The sequence below is a fragment of the Trachurus japonicus genome, chromosome 21 (assembly GCF_045865225.1).
Source record: "Trachurus japonicus isolate A0001 chromosome 21, Traja_1.0".
Classification (NCBI taxonomy): domain Eukaryota; kingdom Metazoa; phylum Chordata; class Actinopteri; order Carangiformes; family Carangidae; genus Trachurus; species Trachurus japonicus.
Window position 1 is genome coordinate 22,080,167 of NC_140927.1, and position 17,495 is coordinate 22,097,661.

General features: G+C 39.6%; 2 protein-coding genes across 5 annotated transcripts in view; one reads left to right on the forward strand and one right to left on the reverse strand.

Moving 5' to 3' along the window:
- Positions 1-496: 496 nt before the first annotated feature.
- klf5b (Kruppel like factor 5b) lies at positions 497-7,293 on the forward strand. 2 transcript variants are annotated; one of them, XM_085764281.1, is made up of 4 exons: positions 497-716; positions 3,156-4,068; positions 4,176-4,235; positions 4,561-7,293. In XM_085764281.1, the coding sequence occupies exons 2-4, from the start codon at positions 3,168-3,170 to the stop codon at positions 4,737-4,739; spliced, it is 1,140 nt and encodes a 379-aa protein (XP_085620407.1). In that variant the 5' UTR covers positions 497-716; positions 3,156-3,167; the 3' UTR covers positions 4,740-7,293. The 2 variants fall into 2 exon arrangements, with proteins under 2 accessions (XP_085620407.1, XP_085620405.1); XM_085764279.1 differs by lacking the exon at positions 497-716 and adding an exon at positions 1,554-1,995.
- A 2,038-nt stretch (positions 7,294-9,331) lies between these two features.
- Positions 9,332-17,495, reverse strand: part of klf12b (Kruppel like factor 12b) — a 40,056-nt gene continuing 31,892 nt past the window's right edge. For all 3 annotated transcript variants that reach the window (XM_085764282.1, XM_085764283.1, XM_085764284.1), the window contains exons 5-6: positions 16,288-16,445; positions 9,332-12,567 (exon numbers count right to left, since the gene is read on the reverse strand). In XM_085764282.1, coding sequence (XP_085620408.1) covers positions 12,386-12,567; positions 16,288-16,445 — 340 coding nt within the window. In that variant the 3' untranslated portion in view covers positions 9,332-12,385. The remainder of the gene's footprint in view (positions 12,568-16,287; positions 16,446-17,495) is intronic.

The following is a 17,495-nucleotide window of genomic DNA, read 5'->3' on the forward strand; positions in this document are numbered from 1 at the left end:
AGTTAACAGAGGGCCATGAAATAAAATGAGTTTTGTGGAGGCATTTATAAAGGGGAAAAGAGTTTGTATAATGATACCCTGTCATTTCACAGGTTCACGTGAACTGAGTATGAATCTTCTGTGTAAAGACAAATGTTATTTTAAAAATGCCGTTTAAACATTTCTCCATATCTTTAGATCTCACGTGACCCTGCGTAACCTCAGAAATATTCACATCTGAAACGTGTTCAGTCAAGCCTGCAGCTGGTGCAGTTACAGTTTTAATAAGAGGACAAATAGTGCCTGAAGAAAAACAGAGATGGGAGTGGCAGAGTGAATGTCACAGTTAAAAAAGCATCCTTGCACACAGTAGTGTTTTTTTTGTGTGTGCGTGTGTGTGTGTGTTTGGTTCTTATAGTGAAATGCTGCTTAGCCACCTATGCAAATGGTGTGTCATACCTGTGTTTCCAGTTCCAGCTTGTTGCACTGGCACTATCGCTGACATGTACTTCATACACCTGTGTGGGAAAAAAACAAAATCATGACAAGTCAGTTGTGTTTTGTTAAGCTGATGTATAAAGCTGCTGTCACTGTGATCTCAAGAGGGCTCCAGGTTGGATTACTCTTTCTTTTTCATTGCTAAGCCAAATATCTGGAGTATACCTGAGGATATAAAGAACAAAAAAGGAGGGGGGGGCAAATAAAAACATCAAGTTCTTAAAAGGTCACGACACAAGGTAAGAAAGACATCAGTTGAATCCATCTTTTTTCAGTATGGTTTGCTTTATTGTTGGGGAAAAGTTCAAACTAGTACCAGCAGCTCCAGAGCACATCACCTCATCGCTGCTGGATGTTACAGTAAGTGTGACACATAATGTTTGTTTTTTTTCTCTTACTGAGTGAATTGCTGGGCTCTTTTAATGGAAACATCCACTGCCAGTATATGTGTGTGTGCAGGCTTCACTGCTGGCTCAGGAATGTTGGCATCAAGTAATGCAGTCCTGACAGACAGCTGCACTGCAGTGGCGTTTTTAACATGCCAGACCAGGACCCAAGTGTGCTGGAGGCTCAAAGAAAATCAGAAACTGCATCTAAAGATGATAGGAATACTAACTTGATCCACTGTGGGCGAAATCCAGGAGAGCTCATCACTTTTAATTTGTCATTAAAAGTCTTAGAGGTCACTGAGAGACTGGATCACCTTTTTTTTGTTTGTTTAAGCAGCAGAAGTGGGTAAAATGCATTAAATTAAACTTTTTCATCCTTATTCCTTTAAGGCTTTCAAAACTTTACAGAGGTTTGTGACCAGGTTGAAGTCACACCACAGTGAAAAGCACACACACGCAGCCTGTTTGACATGACCCCGTTGACTCACTTTATTTTGGAGTGTGCGAATAAACCGCTCATTTATGGAGTCCTAACACCTGACACGTTCATCCTCCTCCTCCTCCTCTTCCTCTTCCTCCTCCTCCTCCTCCATTTACCTCTTTAACCCCCACGTGTTTGCTGTTATTTCCAATTTATTCCTCGGCCATTTTCACCTCATCGCACAAACCACAGTATTCATTTCATTACACTAGGTGTATCCCGATCGCTCGGGTTGTCCTGTTTATTATTTTGTACATGTTCAGCCCCGCCCTGCAGACGCGCTGATACCACGCAGTTGCGTAATTTGACAAGCCAGCGCAAAATAGAGGGGAGAATGAGCGTTTGACAGCCGCTGCTTTGCCTGTGCAGATTGTCTGGAAACAAAAACAAAATAATAATAATAATAATACTACCTATGCTTCATTTATTGGTGAAAGATTTCGGATAGTTAAGACAGTTACCTCTGCTTTTATGGCCGCTGCCGTAAGGAATAATGTTTGGGTTGCTCCGGGGCAGGACGCGCAGTTTCTCCAGAAAACCACCGCACCACTGGCAGCCGACGGTCTGAGAGGTGAAGATCACGGACAAGTGCCCTGTAACACGAGGGATGTCATCCCGGGAACTTCGTCTTATCATGATTACAATTTGGTATGGGGAATTATTATTATTTCTTTCATTTCTTTTCTGCATCTGCCTCGGAGCATCACAGTGTTTACTGGTGCCTGCTGGTTTGACGTAGAAAGGTCGCATGTTGCTGATCAAAGCAAAAAATAAAAACAGGCTGTTTCCATTCATAGATTTCAGCCTAACATTGACGAACAGGGCCTGTGTCTTAACTCGTTGTGATATTTACCGCCGCTGCCCGCAACCTCTCCATCCCGTGACTGAAATTGTGAGCTTTTTTTTTTTTTTTTTTTGAAATGTCTGTGTTGATGCTGACATTCACTGACTGGCTGGGGGCTGGATCGGGGAGCGGTGGCTCGGCCGGGATGTGAAACGTCCACGCGGCCACATGCTCCCGAAAAGAAAACTTGCGAGGAAGAGATGCGTATCGCGCTGCAGAGCAACTGGATGTTCTAATTTCAGCCATGTATTTCCAAACAGCTCAGGCTGCTGCGTTTCAGGAAAGGGGGGGAGGTGGGGGGAGTTGAGGGGGGCTGCTTGTAAAAGGAGGGGTGTGTGTGTGGAGGATAGGGGGGGCTAGGGGCGTCTTTGATGTGGCAGTGTGTAGACACCAAGGGCAGGCCCCAAATGCATCCACAAATATATGAACGGGAGCTTGTTTTGTATAATACTTGAACATTGCACCTTATACAACATGCATGCTGCACTCTCTCTATACATTATGTACCTGGTTTATATAGATAGATAGATAGATAGATAGATAGATAGATAGATAGATAGATAGATAGATAGATAGATAGATAGATAGATATCAGTAACCCTTTAACTGGGTTAGGGTCAGGGTTAAACTTCTGTTTCTTCAGTCCAAGTCCAGTTCCTTCTAGGTGTAATAAATGTTATTCTGATGCTGAAATCTCATGAGTCTTCAACATCATTGGGACATGATGAGAGGGATCTGGTCATGGTTTTACTGTACCTGGAAGTAAATGGAACCAGTGAGGCGTTCAATGCCCTTTGCTGATTTTGAATGCAAATCTTGCTTAATTCACAACATCAAGGGTTAAGAGGGAAAAGTATCTCAAAACAAGATTTTTTTCAAGAAGCCTTAATAAGAATCCATCACTGAACACTTGTGTTTTTCTAATACCGCTGACCTGACAATTTCTTTTGCTTGTGTTTTCCAGGGGAAGTCAGAGATGGACAGTTACCTGTCTCAGCACCCACAGGACATAGTAAATTCCAAAATGTTGTGCAGAGAGGGCGCTCTGATGCTTGAGCCACCCTTCACCGAGGACTTCGCCGCCCCTTACAGCGTCAACATGAGCCTGCTCCTTCCTGACGTCACGTACCTGCACCCGGGGCTCTGCAGGACTGTGAGGCAGATTAAAACGGAGCCATCACACTCCCTGATGCACCCTGCCTGTCAGGGCAACGGGGTGCCGCCGGCGCTCTCAGGTGTTTTTAGCGCAGCTGACACAGCAAGCGGCAACTTCTACATAAAACAGGAAGTGCCAGATTTCCAGGATGTCCCCTTGTTTCAGCTTTTGAACTCTGATTTGGACCAGCTTGTTCACGGGTCACAGCTGAACTCCATCCCCATGGTCCCCTTAAGTCTTCCAAATGGGAACGTCCACGTAGGCCCCGTGCAGAATCCTACTAAACACACAAGCGGTGAATGTTTTCAGTTTAATCATCACGTAGGTCATCAGCAGAGACCAACCTATTTGCCACCTTCACCGCCAAACTCTGAACCCTCAAGTCCAGACAGGGGGAAGGAGCTACTCCACAATCTGTCGCCACCTCCCTCCTACGAAGCCAGCATCGCCTCTAAGTTAACTTTTCACACCCATAACCCCAACGATCCAGGACAGACTTCCAGTTTAGCTCCAACCCAAAGTCCAGACCAAAATTCCAGCGTTGGATTTGTCCAGAGTCCAGGTGCTGGACCAGGCCAGCATTCGAGCCTGACACCTGTTCCGACGACGCCGGGTGTTGGTCCGCTGTCCCCGGTGTTGGCCCAGTCGGCTCCGCTCAGATACAATCGCAGGAATAATCCTGATCTGGAGAGACGGCGGATTCACCACTGTGACGTCCCAGGTGAGTCGTCTGTTGTTTCTAAAATAAAAAAATAAAAAAACGCTCCTTTTGAAAATATGGCATCAAAAGTTTTAATGAGCTCTCCTTTTCTTTTCTTTTCTTTTTAGGATGCAAGAAAGTGTACACCAAATCCTCTCATTTAAAAGCCCATCTACGAACCCATACAGGTAAAATGTTTGGAGTTGCATTCTTATTTTGGGGTGAAAGTGGCGATGTTGCCAGGCAGAAAAATGTACTTGGCATGCAGATGCATTCTGTCTGCTGACAGACCTGGCCCACATCTCTCTGCTGTCAACTCACATAAACCCTGCAGCTCTCATAAAGGGGGCAGGGAGACAGACAGGACACGCTATGATTTATGGCTCTGAGTTGAGGCATATCAGGGTTTTTTTTTATCATCAAAACTCCTTCATTAGTCTTTTGAAATATGAAGTAAATATTCTTTCTTAAGGGGAATGTATCTCAACGCATGCTGTGTGTCTCTCCCTGAAGGAGAGAAGCCTTACCAGTGCTCCTGGGAGGGATGTGAGTGGCGCTTCGCTCGTTCTGATGAGCTGACTCGCCATTTCAGGAAACACACGGGGGCAAAGCCTTTCCAGTGTGGAGTGTGTAACCGCTGCTTCTCCCGCTCCGACCACCTGGCACTTCACATGAAGAGACACCAGCGCTAGAGACCCGCGCTCCTGCAAACCCAAGCCCAATCCAATCTTTTTTTTTCTTATTTTTCACTAAACATGGACAAAGAACTGGCACTTACATATCAGCAAACAGACAAATGTAAAACGGGTGGATGTTTCTGCTCAGCTCCCAGTGGAGATAATTCTTAGCAGTGCTGGCCCACATGTCATTGTTTCTTTTATTGTGAAAAGAATTAATGTTACTGTTGCCTTATTTTATTTACACGTGTGTGCCCATTTTCTTGAGATATTGGTCAGAAATCATCAGCCAAATGTAACAATGAAATTCTGTTTAATCCCTTGTCTGTGGGATTAAATAAACCCAACCCTAACCTTTACCCTAAACCTTAACCCTAACCCTAACCCTAACCCTAACCCAAAAGCCTTTATTTTCATTAGATCTTAACAACTTTTCAGGAAATATCAATCTTTCATCTCAATTTTGTCATTGTACAGATTCTATCTGTGTCATAATGGGCATTTATTTACTCAACTCCAACAGCAAACTGCCATGCTATAAAGTGCTGCGGTGGATCGTGTATTGTTTCAGATAGGGGAGATCAAAGGATGTGTAGTATTGGCCGGAGGCTGTGTGATATAAAAAGTAACACATAGGTTTGTTAAAGTTATACTGAAAACAAGTTTGTGGATTTCATAAAAGACACAGCAGGAAGACGTGAGGTGAACACTGGAACAGAGTTCCCGTCTGCAAGCTGGTGAAGGCATGTGGCGAGTGCAGGACTTTAACACTGCCAGACTTAGCAAATACTTTGTCACTGAGGGTAACGTCACTCAGAGCAAAACACAAATCTGTGTTTATCTGAAATGAAAGGGAGATAATGGTTATCGGATATTCATCATATTCATTTGGACTGCGTTGTCAATGTTCTGTTGTATACACACACATGAACGTGAACATTACAGAAAGTGTTCAGCTTATTTTAACTTCAGCCACTTGAGACGTTCAGTTTTGACGACATGCAGATTTCAGCAGTAGATCAGAGTTACTTTCTATCGTTTGACAGGCTGGTGTTCGTTCATCTCCATTTTGTTTTGGTTGTTATTGGTGTCTCCCAACATTAGATATTTTGTTTTGCTCGCAACAGGATTACAACGTCATGTCACTCGCCGACTTGTCTTTGGTTTCAAAGTAAAGTGGCGTCTCTGAGTTTGAGATTTTTTTCTTTTAAACTTTGACTGAGCATCTGCCAGACTGAGCGTCTGTGAAGGCTTCTGGTTTCTTTGACTACTATCCATGTATTCAAACACCTTTTCAAAGTGCCTTTAACTGCTTTTTTCCCTTTTTTTGGATGAATGAAAAACAAAGCTGCCCCTTTGGGATAATCTTCTTTTATCAGGTACTTCACTCTGCCAAAATGATGCTGTATGTTGGCTGCCCCTCCTCATTTTCACGATACATCAATATCTATTTATGACCAAATTTATTCATAATTTGAGCCTTCGTGAGCAAAATAAGATTTTTTTTTAAGTTTCTATAATTTGTTAAGATGTATATATTTTATGTCTGCTGTTTGAGGATCCATTGATTGTTTTTGGGTGTATAAAGATTTGAAATTTTGTTTTAAATTGCAGAGACTGTTTATTTTTTATTTCTCAGCGGATAAATTATGGAATTTTGTCACGGTCCGACGCTGTCGTTACTTTCTCCAGCCAAGGTGGCAACTCTCAGTGGAGTATGTGCCGTTAAATTATTGCAATACTTAGAAAAAATATATATACAGTATATACACACACACAAATATTTTGACATGGTTGGTACACATGAGAAGTGTTTGGATATTTTGTGTCTTAGCTTCATAACATGAAGATGTAACCTAAATTGATAATAATAATAATAATAAAAAGCAAGTGCTATGAAGCCATGTGAATAATGCAAATAAAGGTTTTGTGTTCAATCTTATTAATTACGTTGAATATTTCTGAATATCTGTGTGGTATTTTTTTCCCAGTTAAACTTTACACATTTTTGCTGGGGATCTCACCCCTTTCCAGTATTTTACTAGACTTATCCTTATTCAATATTGTATTGCTAAAGGTAAACCTAGGTCATATTGGTATTATTGAAAATTTTACTTTACAAATATTCCCTATAAAAATTGCATTGATTTTTTTTCTCACTATTATTAATTGGTAGAAGTCAAAAATTTCAAATGTCAGAGCTCATTCACATCCTAAAAGTTGTATGAAAAAGTGAATTCAAAGTAATTTTGCTATTAGCAATACTAATTTTTAAATGACAAACAACTAATCAAACAAGTAGGAAACAAATATTCATGTGTAATATTTTCAAAATAAAATTCAAAATTGCTCCATCAATTTGTATTTATCTGTCACATTCCACAGGATCATATTGGATCATCTTGTTCAAATTGTTTTCCACAACGTTTCTCTCCAGGAAAGGCAGCTACACTTGCTTTGGCGCTGGTATTTTGTGATTATTCAGGACCACGCCTTTCATGTAGCTGTATACTTATTATTGGACCAACAATTCAGTGTCAATAAAACAAGATGACTTCTTTGGTCTTTTTATTCTTGGAATTTGTCCTCGATGTGACTCACAATCATAAGTGCTGACACAAAAGCGTCAAGAGCAACTGTAACAAAGCTGAGGAGGTGTCTGAGCTTGTCCTGGTTCAGAGGAAGTTCCCAGTGTGGATTGTTATACTCCTATTTGCTTTTAAGCTTCTTCTCACTGCACTGTACTTGACTTGTACAGTAGCTTGCACAACATAGGCTGTTGTGGGCGATAAATCACTCATGTGATATATGTGCACACCGAAATGCTTAGCGGAGTGGGAATTGAAACCTTGTTATTGTAATCATTGGAATCCTTTACTGGCAGACAGAAACATTCATCGAGATCCATTTATAATAGAGCACCGTACAGGATGTACTGGGCGTTTTCTTTCTAGCGCAACCTGTTCTCAGAAAGTCTATTCACTACATGCTATGTTAAAACTCTCCACTATGTTCACAGCAGATAATAACGACAAACAATGTAGGTTGCACCGAGATACATGATGCTTTTTTTGGATGTTTGAACATGGTTGAAACCAAACCAAATATTTTTACTACATACTTAAAAAAAAAAAAGTATGTGGTTATACCAAATTTTTTTCTTCTTCCTGTAGTAATCAGATGTACTCTACGTACAGTATGTCAGCTACCATTTAAAATGGCTTCCCTAATACCAAGATTAGGTTTCTGAATGCCAGTGAATGTGAGTACAGTGCTCAGATGTCTCACCGACATTGAAACCACATACCAGCCGTCTCAGTCATAGATAGTAACTAGTTCCATAGCAGTGTGTTACATACAAAATGCAACTTTATTAACCTTCATGCCTCCATTCATATTAATATACATGTATATGTTTGAACTTATTTTAATTTCACAGCTCCATCCATATGAAAATACAGAGAAAAAGGCAAAAAACACTGACTGGATACTTAAACAACTCTTGGAGAAAAGAAAAGCGTAACAGAAAACAAAAAGAGAAAGGACACCTGTTGTTGAAGTTTTGAAAAATATCAGGATTAAAAATTTTCTTTTACAGATGTGGAATTCCATGAGCAGAATTTCCCTTTTGAAGCGATGCTGAGCAATATCACAATTTTTTTTTTGTTTGGTTTTTTTTTGTAGTTTTTGTTTAGTTTTTCTTTTAACGGCAAGAATGGAAAGATCTGAATATATTTACACTACACTCACTTTACATAAATACAGGAACAACAATTACTGTACGTAATATCAGCAAACTCGAAACATAGGCATTGGTTTCACTACTTAAAAATTTTCAAAAACCAGGAAATCAAAAGCAGATGTTACACAGAAAGTAAAATAGATATTGAACTGATACAAAGTGTAAGATCAGTATTCATAAACAAAAGGCATCACTCTGGGATCCCAGCCACAGGATGTTTTATTTTTTCCTATGAATGAGATTCCACATTATCTTCCATGGAATCACTATGTTGATTTAATGTGCTGAAGCTGAAACATCAAGAGGCCTTTGTAACTCAGTTTTGTTCCCCTAAGAGGAAGTGACTTATTGCAAGCAAAGTAATAATGCAGTATGGCTGTGAACAGCCCGTGAAAGTGTAATGTGATGGGAGGATGCTGCATTTGACACAATGGCATAAGGCTCAGTGCGAAAAAGAAAGCGAAACATTAGAGGTCTGACTTGCATAATGTTGTCTGTGCTTTTTTTTTCTTCCTCCTCCCAAAAAAAAAAAAAAAAAAAAAATCACGATTTCTCATTTGAAATTTATTAATTTGAGCACACATGCTGAAATCGAAACTCTGCACAGAGCAGTTGATATTACAGGTGTGTGATATGAGGCACTATTCATTATTATTGCATAACTTTGACCCTGGTTACCGTTACAAAATTATGCTTTTAAAACGAGGAAAGAGACGCTGGAGGGAAATACAATTCACCCTGTCCTGTGGAGACCACCACCTTCAAGTCTAATTGAATTTTTATCTGAAAAGCGGTTGTATTAAGGCATGCAACGTCATATACTGGATAGGAGAGTACATGTGCTGTTGATATGTGCTTGAATCGATTTTGTTTTGTCCAGATATAACAAAATAGCCACCCAGGGAATCGAGTACCTTAATGTGGTCAATGTGCTGTATATAAATAATTTGTTGATTATAGCAAACACTGGTTCAGCCTTAGGAATAAAAATGATTTGATCATGAACTTAGTAAACCACAAACCAAAAAAAAGAAGAAAAAAAAAGAAAACTGTTATAGAACACCACATATGATAATTTACATGATGAATACCATTAGCCCCATTTCACTGTATATCAAATTAGATAAATTACAGTCTCTGAAAAAGACTTTACATGTATAAATGTATTTCCTGCGTCTACTAATCAAAAGCCCTATTTTTCCAATGTATATACAGGCTGTAGAACTTTGTAATAAGTTTTATCTTCACTATCACATATATTACAACATTTCAAAAGTTCCTTTTTACAGAAGAAAAAGAGTTATATGCAATGACGAAGTGCCCCTCAATCATAAAATGATCTTATACATTATATGGATGATAAAATACGATGATGATTATTTGTTTATAAATCGACATCTGAAATAAAATAATCTGAGAAAAAAAAATCATACTAATAAACAAAGAAGGTGCTGATATGCTTTTGCCAAAATGTTAATACAAACTGGGCATAATGACGCTGTGCACAAATAATATACATAAATAATGATACCATAACATTACCATTCTCCATTACATTAAAAAGGGGGTGGGGTTGTTGTCACATACATTGTGTGGAAATGACTTCCTGGATTTGGCTACAGTACTTTACTGAAAGTGAGGAGGTGGTTCAATTCAAGCATGCAGGTTTGTGTGTGTGCATGTGTGTGTGTGCATGCATGAGAGTGTGTTGTATGAGTGTAAGTGTATGGTTTTCAAGGTGCTATTATCAAAAAGGTTACCATTTCTTTTTACTGGCTTCGGTCCAATAAATACATTTAGCAGCACTATCAAATAATATGGGTTGGCCTGATGCTCTCAGTTTATGTCTGCAGCTCCTTCGCTCGGAAACACCTGCAAAAAAAAGTCTGCTATTACGAGTATGAATTATTTTTTTTAATTAAGCTTCTTGATTAAGGTTAAGTGGCGCTCTCTAAGAGATATATCTGCCAGAAACTGCATTTAAAATGTAATCGTACTGCACATAAATAATGTATTTATGTATGTGCATGTGTATGTGTATGTATTTTTTATATATATGTCTTATGTGATGCATGCATGTGTGATTCCTCCGTTTATCAGCATTTCATGTAACCAAATCTCAGGTACATCAGATAATAATTTTAACATATATCTGGTCTGAGGTGAAAACATTTCAAGTGACTTTCTGTATTTGAGACGAACAAAAAAAAAATTAAAATAAAACAAAAATTATATGACTTTATAGTAACTAACAGAGACACATCAGATTCGAGTCTTGTGCTGGAGCTACAAACCAGGTCGGTAACACACAGGGGGGGAGTCATGGTACTGAGAGAGAGGAGACGGCCGAGCTAGAGACTTCTCCTCGGATATTGACATCAGCAAACAGAACAAAGAGGAGGTGGACGTTCCTTCTCATCGCTTTGTTCATAATGTATTGCTCTACGTTATTGTACATCAGGTACCACGCTATCCCTGTAACACTGCAGCCGGTGTCAATGTCAGCTTTATGGTCAAGTGCTGCTGTGCAAAAAACCACCAACACAAATTCCTTTCACTGTCAAAACCCAGCTGAGAAAACAGAGCTGAATAATAATAAAAACAGATAGATCAGGACAGAATGAAAGTATGAGTCTGTAAGGTGCCTCTATTATTTTTTTTTTCTTCACATACTGAAAATCTCCTCTGATTGTTTCAAAGTTCACTGTACATGAGGGGTTGTATTTTTCTGAGTCAAACATAGGCAATAAGCAGGCATTAAAAAAGAAAAAAGAAAAAGCAAGATTCAATAAACAAAACGAACGTTGTCATACTGAAAGTATATTTATCCTTTAAGATTGCACTTTACTGATTGCTAATCACAGCACAAAATCAACCAAAGATTTCAAGAGGCTCAACATAAAGAATAGCACTGATGTTATTTGGGGTAATCCGGCCCTGTGAGTAACTCATGGATGGTGTGTTTCTTTGCTGGTGGGATGATATGCACGTCCATTTTTCCCCTCGTTTGAAATGAGGCAATGAACAGTGGAGGTGTGGATGAGGTTGATCCATTCAGGTTGTGGCTATTTTTTTCAGTCATGCTGTTGTTATTGTTTGCTGGCTATGGAGAAAAACAAAAAAGGTGAAAGTCCAGTCCTCTTTTAGCTTTTTCTTTTCTTTTTTTAAATATGGGATGCCTCTGACAACACAGCAGTCTCCAGCAGGCAGAGGAAACCATCCGTGATGAAATGGCGTCCTCTGCTGGTCATAATTCAGACTCACAGGGAGGCACGGCGAATCAATACTGCCTGTAACTTCAACTAGGCCCAAATCGTTTCCTGTGATCCAGTCCAGGCCCAACTTCCTTTTTCTGCTCACACAGAAAAAATCAATTTCATTCCAACGGGATCTTTCACATTATGAATGCTGGAAAAGCAGCCATTTTTGAACAATAATGAAAAGAAAGATACCAAAAAAAAAAAAAATGAGACAGCTGCGATTGCATTATATATATTTTTTCTTTTGTCCAAATGAAGAGTGCGAGTTCATTTTAAAAATCAAAAGTGAAACATTTATGAACAGTGCTGTAAAAGACAGTTCCCTATTAAACTCCAAACAATGACAATAAAAGATCCTGCCGTCTATTCCTTCCAACCCAAAGAGGATCCAGAAGTGACCCTGTTTTGTGCTCCACAAGCTCTGTGCACCTCTACATCTTCTTTCCTCATGACGGATGAGAGTGTGTCTGTGTGTGTGTATCTGTGTGTGCGTCTTTGTGTGTGTACGTGAGTGTGTGTCCAGGCCAGCTGAAAAACATTCATAGGGAGATCCTGCTCCCCAGGCTGCCTGTGTGTGTAGAAGTGTGTGTTTGTTCCGTTCCATTTTTCTTTCTTTCTCTTCCTCCTTTTCTCTCTCTCTCTCTCTCTCTCCGTCTGATTCACACCAGCATATGTCTCCGTCGGTGCAGAGCCAAGTGGTCAGATCTGGAGAAGCTGCGGTCACAGTCTGCACACTTGAAGGGCTTGACCCCCGTGTGTTTTCTGTAATGCCTCGTCAGCTCGTCAGAGCGGGCAAACTTCCACGTGCAGCCGTCCCAGGTGCATTTGTATGGCTTTTCCCCTGGAGAGGATACAGAGGAAACACAGCGCGTTCAGCAGCTTGTAGATCACATGGTCACAGGAGGCAAAGACAAAGTTATGTTGGCAAATTTAAAATTCTTGCACATACAATGTATAATTTAACCTATTTAAAGGACAATCTATATTACCACATCATGTCAAACCCTTCATGTCTACATTCACCATCAAGATGATTCCTATCACCATAACAGAGCTTGTTGTCAAATGTGTGGGTGTGTGTAACTGTCATTTGACAAAGGCTTGAATCATTGTTGTTTTTGTAATAAAAGGGGTTATAACATCCTCTCGCAAGAGGTATTAAGATGGGCCAGGAATAGGGGTCAATATGCAAAATTCACTAGAAGGAAAGAATGATAGAGACAAAAGTTACAAAAGTTACAAAAGTTAGCATTGGTGTTGCTTTCCATCACTGGACACAGTTCTTGATGAGTAAAGTAATATTGTTTGTTGTTGAACTTGATGCACTGGTGTTTCCTCTAAACTGGTTAGTAAACATTAGTAGTTGGCCAACTCAAAACCTTCATAACCATAACCCTAGCTCCATGGATGGATGGATGGATTTGAAAAAAGCATTGCAAAGTTATGTGATGTGTGTCAGTGTGTTGAACAACTATAATTTAGCCTGAACTGAAAGTCTGTTGCACTTTTAGTGACGCAGACGGCCCTATGTCATCTGTAATGTTGGAGCATCGTTATTATCGTAAATATAATTTCCTGTAAGATACAACAGAAAGTATAGTGTCAATTAGCTCTGAGACAATAAGCTAGGTTCTGGTTGATGTTAAAAGTCATGTTATGTTGAAAAAGTTTACATCTACAGTGTTTAAGCAAAGTATAGTTCTACCTCTATAGTTTCCTCTGTGATGTTAGCTTCCTCTTTAAATATTTGGTTATGTATAGTTGTTTAAAAATTGGGCATGGTAAACAAATAGTAAAAGGGCTCTATAAATACCAGCATACATTTTTTGCTTAGGCAGACAATGAGCTATGAGGAAGGCCTTAGGGCAACCACAGTCTCGTAAGTCTGTAGGTTACAGAAAGCCTCAAGGGACATCTGGATATTATATACTATACAACCCTAGTATTATGCATTTGATGCATTGTATGTTTGAGGCAGACAGTAATGACGATAGAGAATGTATTTCCCGAAGATGTGTATGAATGCTGCAGGCTGAACACCATTGCCTATGCTGAAAAGGCTGAAGCTATAGAAAAGCAGAACTCATAAGTTGAGAGATACATAAATGGTTTTTAAAAAGCTAAATGTGGGAGAAATGTTAAAGTCAGGGAAAAATGTTAAAAATCCTGCATGTTCAAGTGTAACTGTTGAAGAGTTTGAACTTAAAACTTAAATACCGTACACTGGGAACTGTCAAGCAATAGCAATATTTGAAGATTTAAAGTAGAACATGCAAAAAGGAGGTTATATTAATGACATGGCTGAAAAATGCCTGAATTGTTAAAAATAAGTACAAAAGGCTGAAATTTCTATATAATATATTAAAAGATGACAGCTTAAAAACATTGTTGAAGCAATACTGATGTAGATGATGCAATAGCTGAAGAATAAAAGTAGAACTTGTAAGCAGAAATGGTTGAAAAGGACCTGAATTGTTGAAGATTGGTGTAAAAATGTAAGAAAATATGTATGAAAAATGTGTAAATATTTGAAAGTCCTCAAATGGTTGAAAAGTTTAAAGGTGTACAGAAAAGAAAATTGAATTTAAGCCCACTCTGGGTCATAAAATTAGTGTAATAACTCATCTTTCAGACGATGTAGGCCAAACTTTGTGCAAAATTCTATTTTTGAGTAAATCCAGGATGAAAGTGTGTATTTTTTTTCCGCATTGGATAATGCAGGCGCACGGATTATACGTCAGCCTGCACACGATTCACCAGCCACTGATATTGGATCCGTAATCCGTCATTCAAACGTCTGAGACACGCACACACACACGGAGCTCGGGCTCGCCCCAAGCTTTGAATATCCCGCCCGCTCGATAACGACCAATCAAATTTGTTTTCCTTACTCGGGTAAACTCGTGTTGCAGCTCGTGACAACTCGGCGCAACAAACAGGACAAACGGCCATTTCTGTACACCTTTAAAGGGTTTAAAATCATTAAGAAGCTGACTGATAAACTACAGAAGAACAGATCAAGCATCAGTGAGCAAAGATCCAAGGCTTCAATCTGTGGCTCCATCATAGCTCCAAGGTCTCTGTCAACATGGGAATCAAACCCTCCAGCTTAAAGAGGAACTATGCAAATCCGGTTGCTTTTCCGCTGTTTTTCTAACCCTCCTCTCCTCCATGTGCATTTGTTTTTAACAAAGCCAGCGAAAAATCAATCCATGGAGCGGTGGATAATGTTATACAACATATACGATGTTACGACGTGTATATTTGTGTAGTCTTAACTGTCATAAACAAGTATTGCGGGTTACGGAGCGTGTTTGTGCCGCGGTGTGCAGAGACGAGAGCTGGGATCACCGGGGCGGTGGCCAAGTACTAACTACACTGATGTTTCAAGGTTGGTTTTCAGCCGTGAGACGCCAGGTGAAAGGCAAAGAGCCTCCATTCTCACTCATAACAAGTCACAAGCCATGTAACCTAGTTAACTATCACAAGTACTCCGGAACTTTTTAATTAAGGTAAAAATGTAGCATGGCCACAGGGAGAAAGGATTTCTCCCCGGGGCTATGTTACGGCTATGCTTAGTTCCTCTTTAAGGTCAAGAGTCTCACATTGTAAAGACGGAGATAATCAAACAGACACATGATCATCTCTCTCTCAACACAGACATTATGGAGCTGTCAACCTGTGTGTGTGCATGTGCTGTTGTTGGACTTTAATCACTGTCACTAATGACTAACTGAAAAAAACAAAACCTGCCAAATGTTTGATTGACACCACAGTCAATCAGTCAGAAACTTGTGTGTGTGTGTGAGAGAGTGAGTGTCAGAGTTGCGTCCCTAGGACACATGGGAAGTGAGTTTATTATGTCCTTTCAGATTGTAATGTTTATTTCCACATCCAGAAGCAGAAAGGTGGAAATAAACAAATATTATAAAAAATTAATATTTATAAATAAATATTAAAATAAATGACCATATTTTACTGTGGGTATTTGCCATAGATATCCACCTGTGGTTTGGAACAGACCTGCTCAGGGTGGTGGAGCAGGTCTGTTTCACATCACATAACCCTTCACACTACACCGTTCAGATACAGGACAGTATAGATGTCCTCTCTCAAGTCATCCGATCGTGTCAGCAGATAATGACTGGAGAACAGGATGGCTGCCTGTCTGTCATCAGGCATGCTACCAGTCTGTCTGTCTGAAACATCTGTGGGAAAGCCTGCCCCCCAGAGGTAGATACAGTACAGTGATTTTGAACTTCAAACTCATTCAGTTTAAGAAAAAGCTGTTCCTAGTATGCCCAAAATTTGACATGGTCAGAACAGCAAGGCCTTACTAAACACATATACATGTCTTTTTGGTGTTTCTAGAGTAAAAATTGTGGAAATTTTCACGCATAAAAAAATAGGATGGCACTTTTTCCTCAAGAAATCAGCTCATAATCTTGTATTGGAGTTAATAGGCAGCTGGATGCGACTGGCATTGCTCATTTATTGTAGAACTGTTAAAAGATGCTGGCAGGGCACAGGAAAGTGACAGTCACAGTAGCGTCTCACTGACCTGTATGCGTCCTTCTGTGTGCTTTTAAATGGGAGCTTTTGGTGTACACCTTATTGCAGCCCTCGAAGTCACATCTGTGGATTCTTCTCTTTTTGGAATCTGGCGACTCTGACCTCCGGGGGCGCCGTATGCTGTCAATACTGAACGGGGACATGGAACTGCAACAGGAGGAGAGGAATACATTAGAGTGACTGTGAGCAAAACTTTGCCCCACAACAATATATCTAGGATCTACACTTCACACTAATTCTAAAGAGAAAAAGAGACAAACAGGCAAATACTCAAAAACAGACATGTTTAAAAACAGAGATACATCATTTTCATGTATAGTGTTGATGGATGGATATTGTCACTGGAAAAGAACAGTCTCTGAATGAAGTTTAGACGACAGTACCATTGTTAACATTACAGTTTACAGTAGTTCAGTACAGTATGAAGTATCCCTGATTGATTTCCATTACATATCCTGTAATGTAGCATCTTAAAAAGTATGCAACAAGATAAAGGAAAAAACAAAGCATAAAATACAACAGTGATAACACATTACAATGCTAATGATTGTTATGTCTTTTTAAGCTCATTAGTTGGGGAACAAACCAGTGTTTGTGTTTGACGTTTGCAAAAAGAAAAGATGCAAATATTCTATTATTTGTTCATGTCCTGTCTACAGTACATACTACATGCAAACACAGTCCTCTGTTAGGTTTTAGTTTCCTCTACGGCTGATATATATACTATTACCAGGTTGCAGAACCATGGCTCTGCCAGCAGGTGGCAGTGTAACACTGCTGCAGCATGACCGAGGGAGGAGATGAGGTAAGAAGGCTGGTATTCATATTGCTCCCAGACTTTCATCAATCAAAGGTGTTTTTTTTCTCTCTCTCTCAATGTTTTTCAGTGAGGTTAATGACTCCTGAGTTATTTCTGCCATCAGTATATTTTGTCATGGTATTTCCTCTCTGATAAGTAATCAATATCAACGTTGATTATATAATTTGTCAGTGCTAACAGTTAAGCCCTGTGTGCGTGCTTGCTTTTGTGCATGTCTGACTTGTTGGTGAGTGAGAATAGCCTACGTTGTGTGAGTAGTATCATATTTGTGGTGAATCTACAGTTGTGTACATGTAGCCTAACTTCTGAGAATGTATATGTCTGTAAATAAACACACATTTACATCCAGGAAGGATACACAGAGAAGTTGGGGTGGC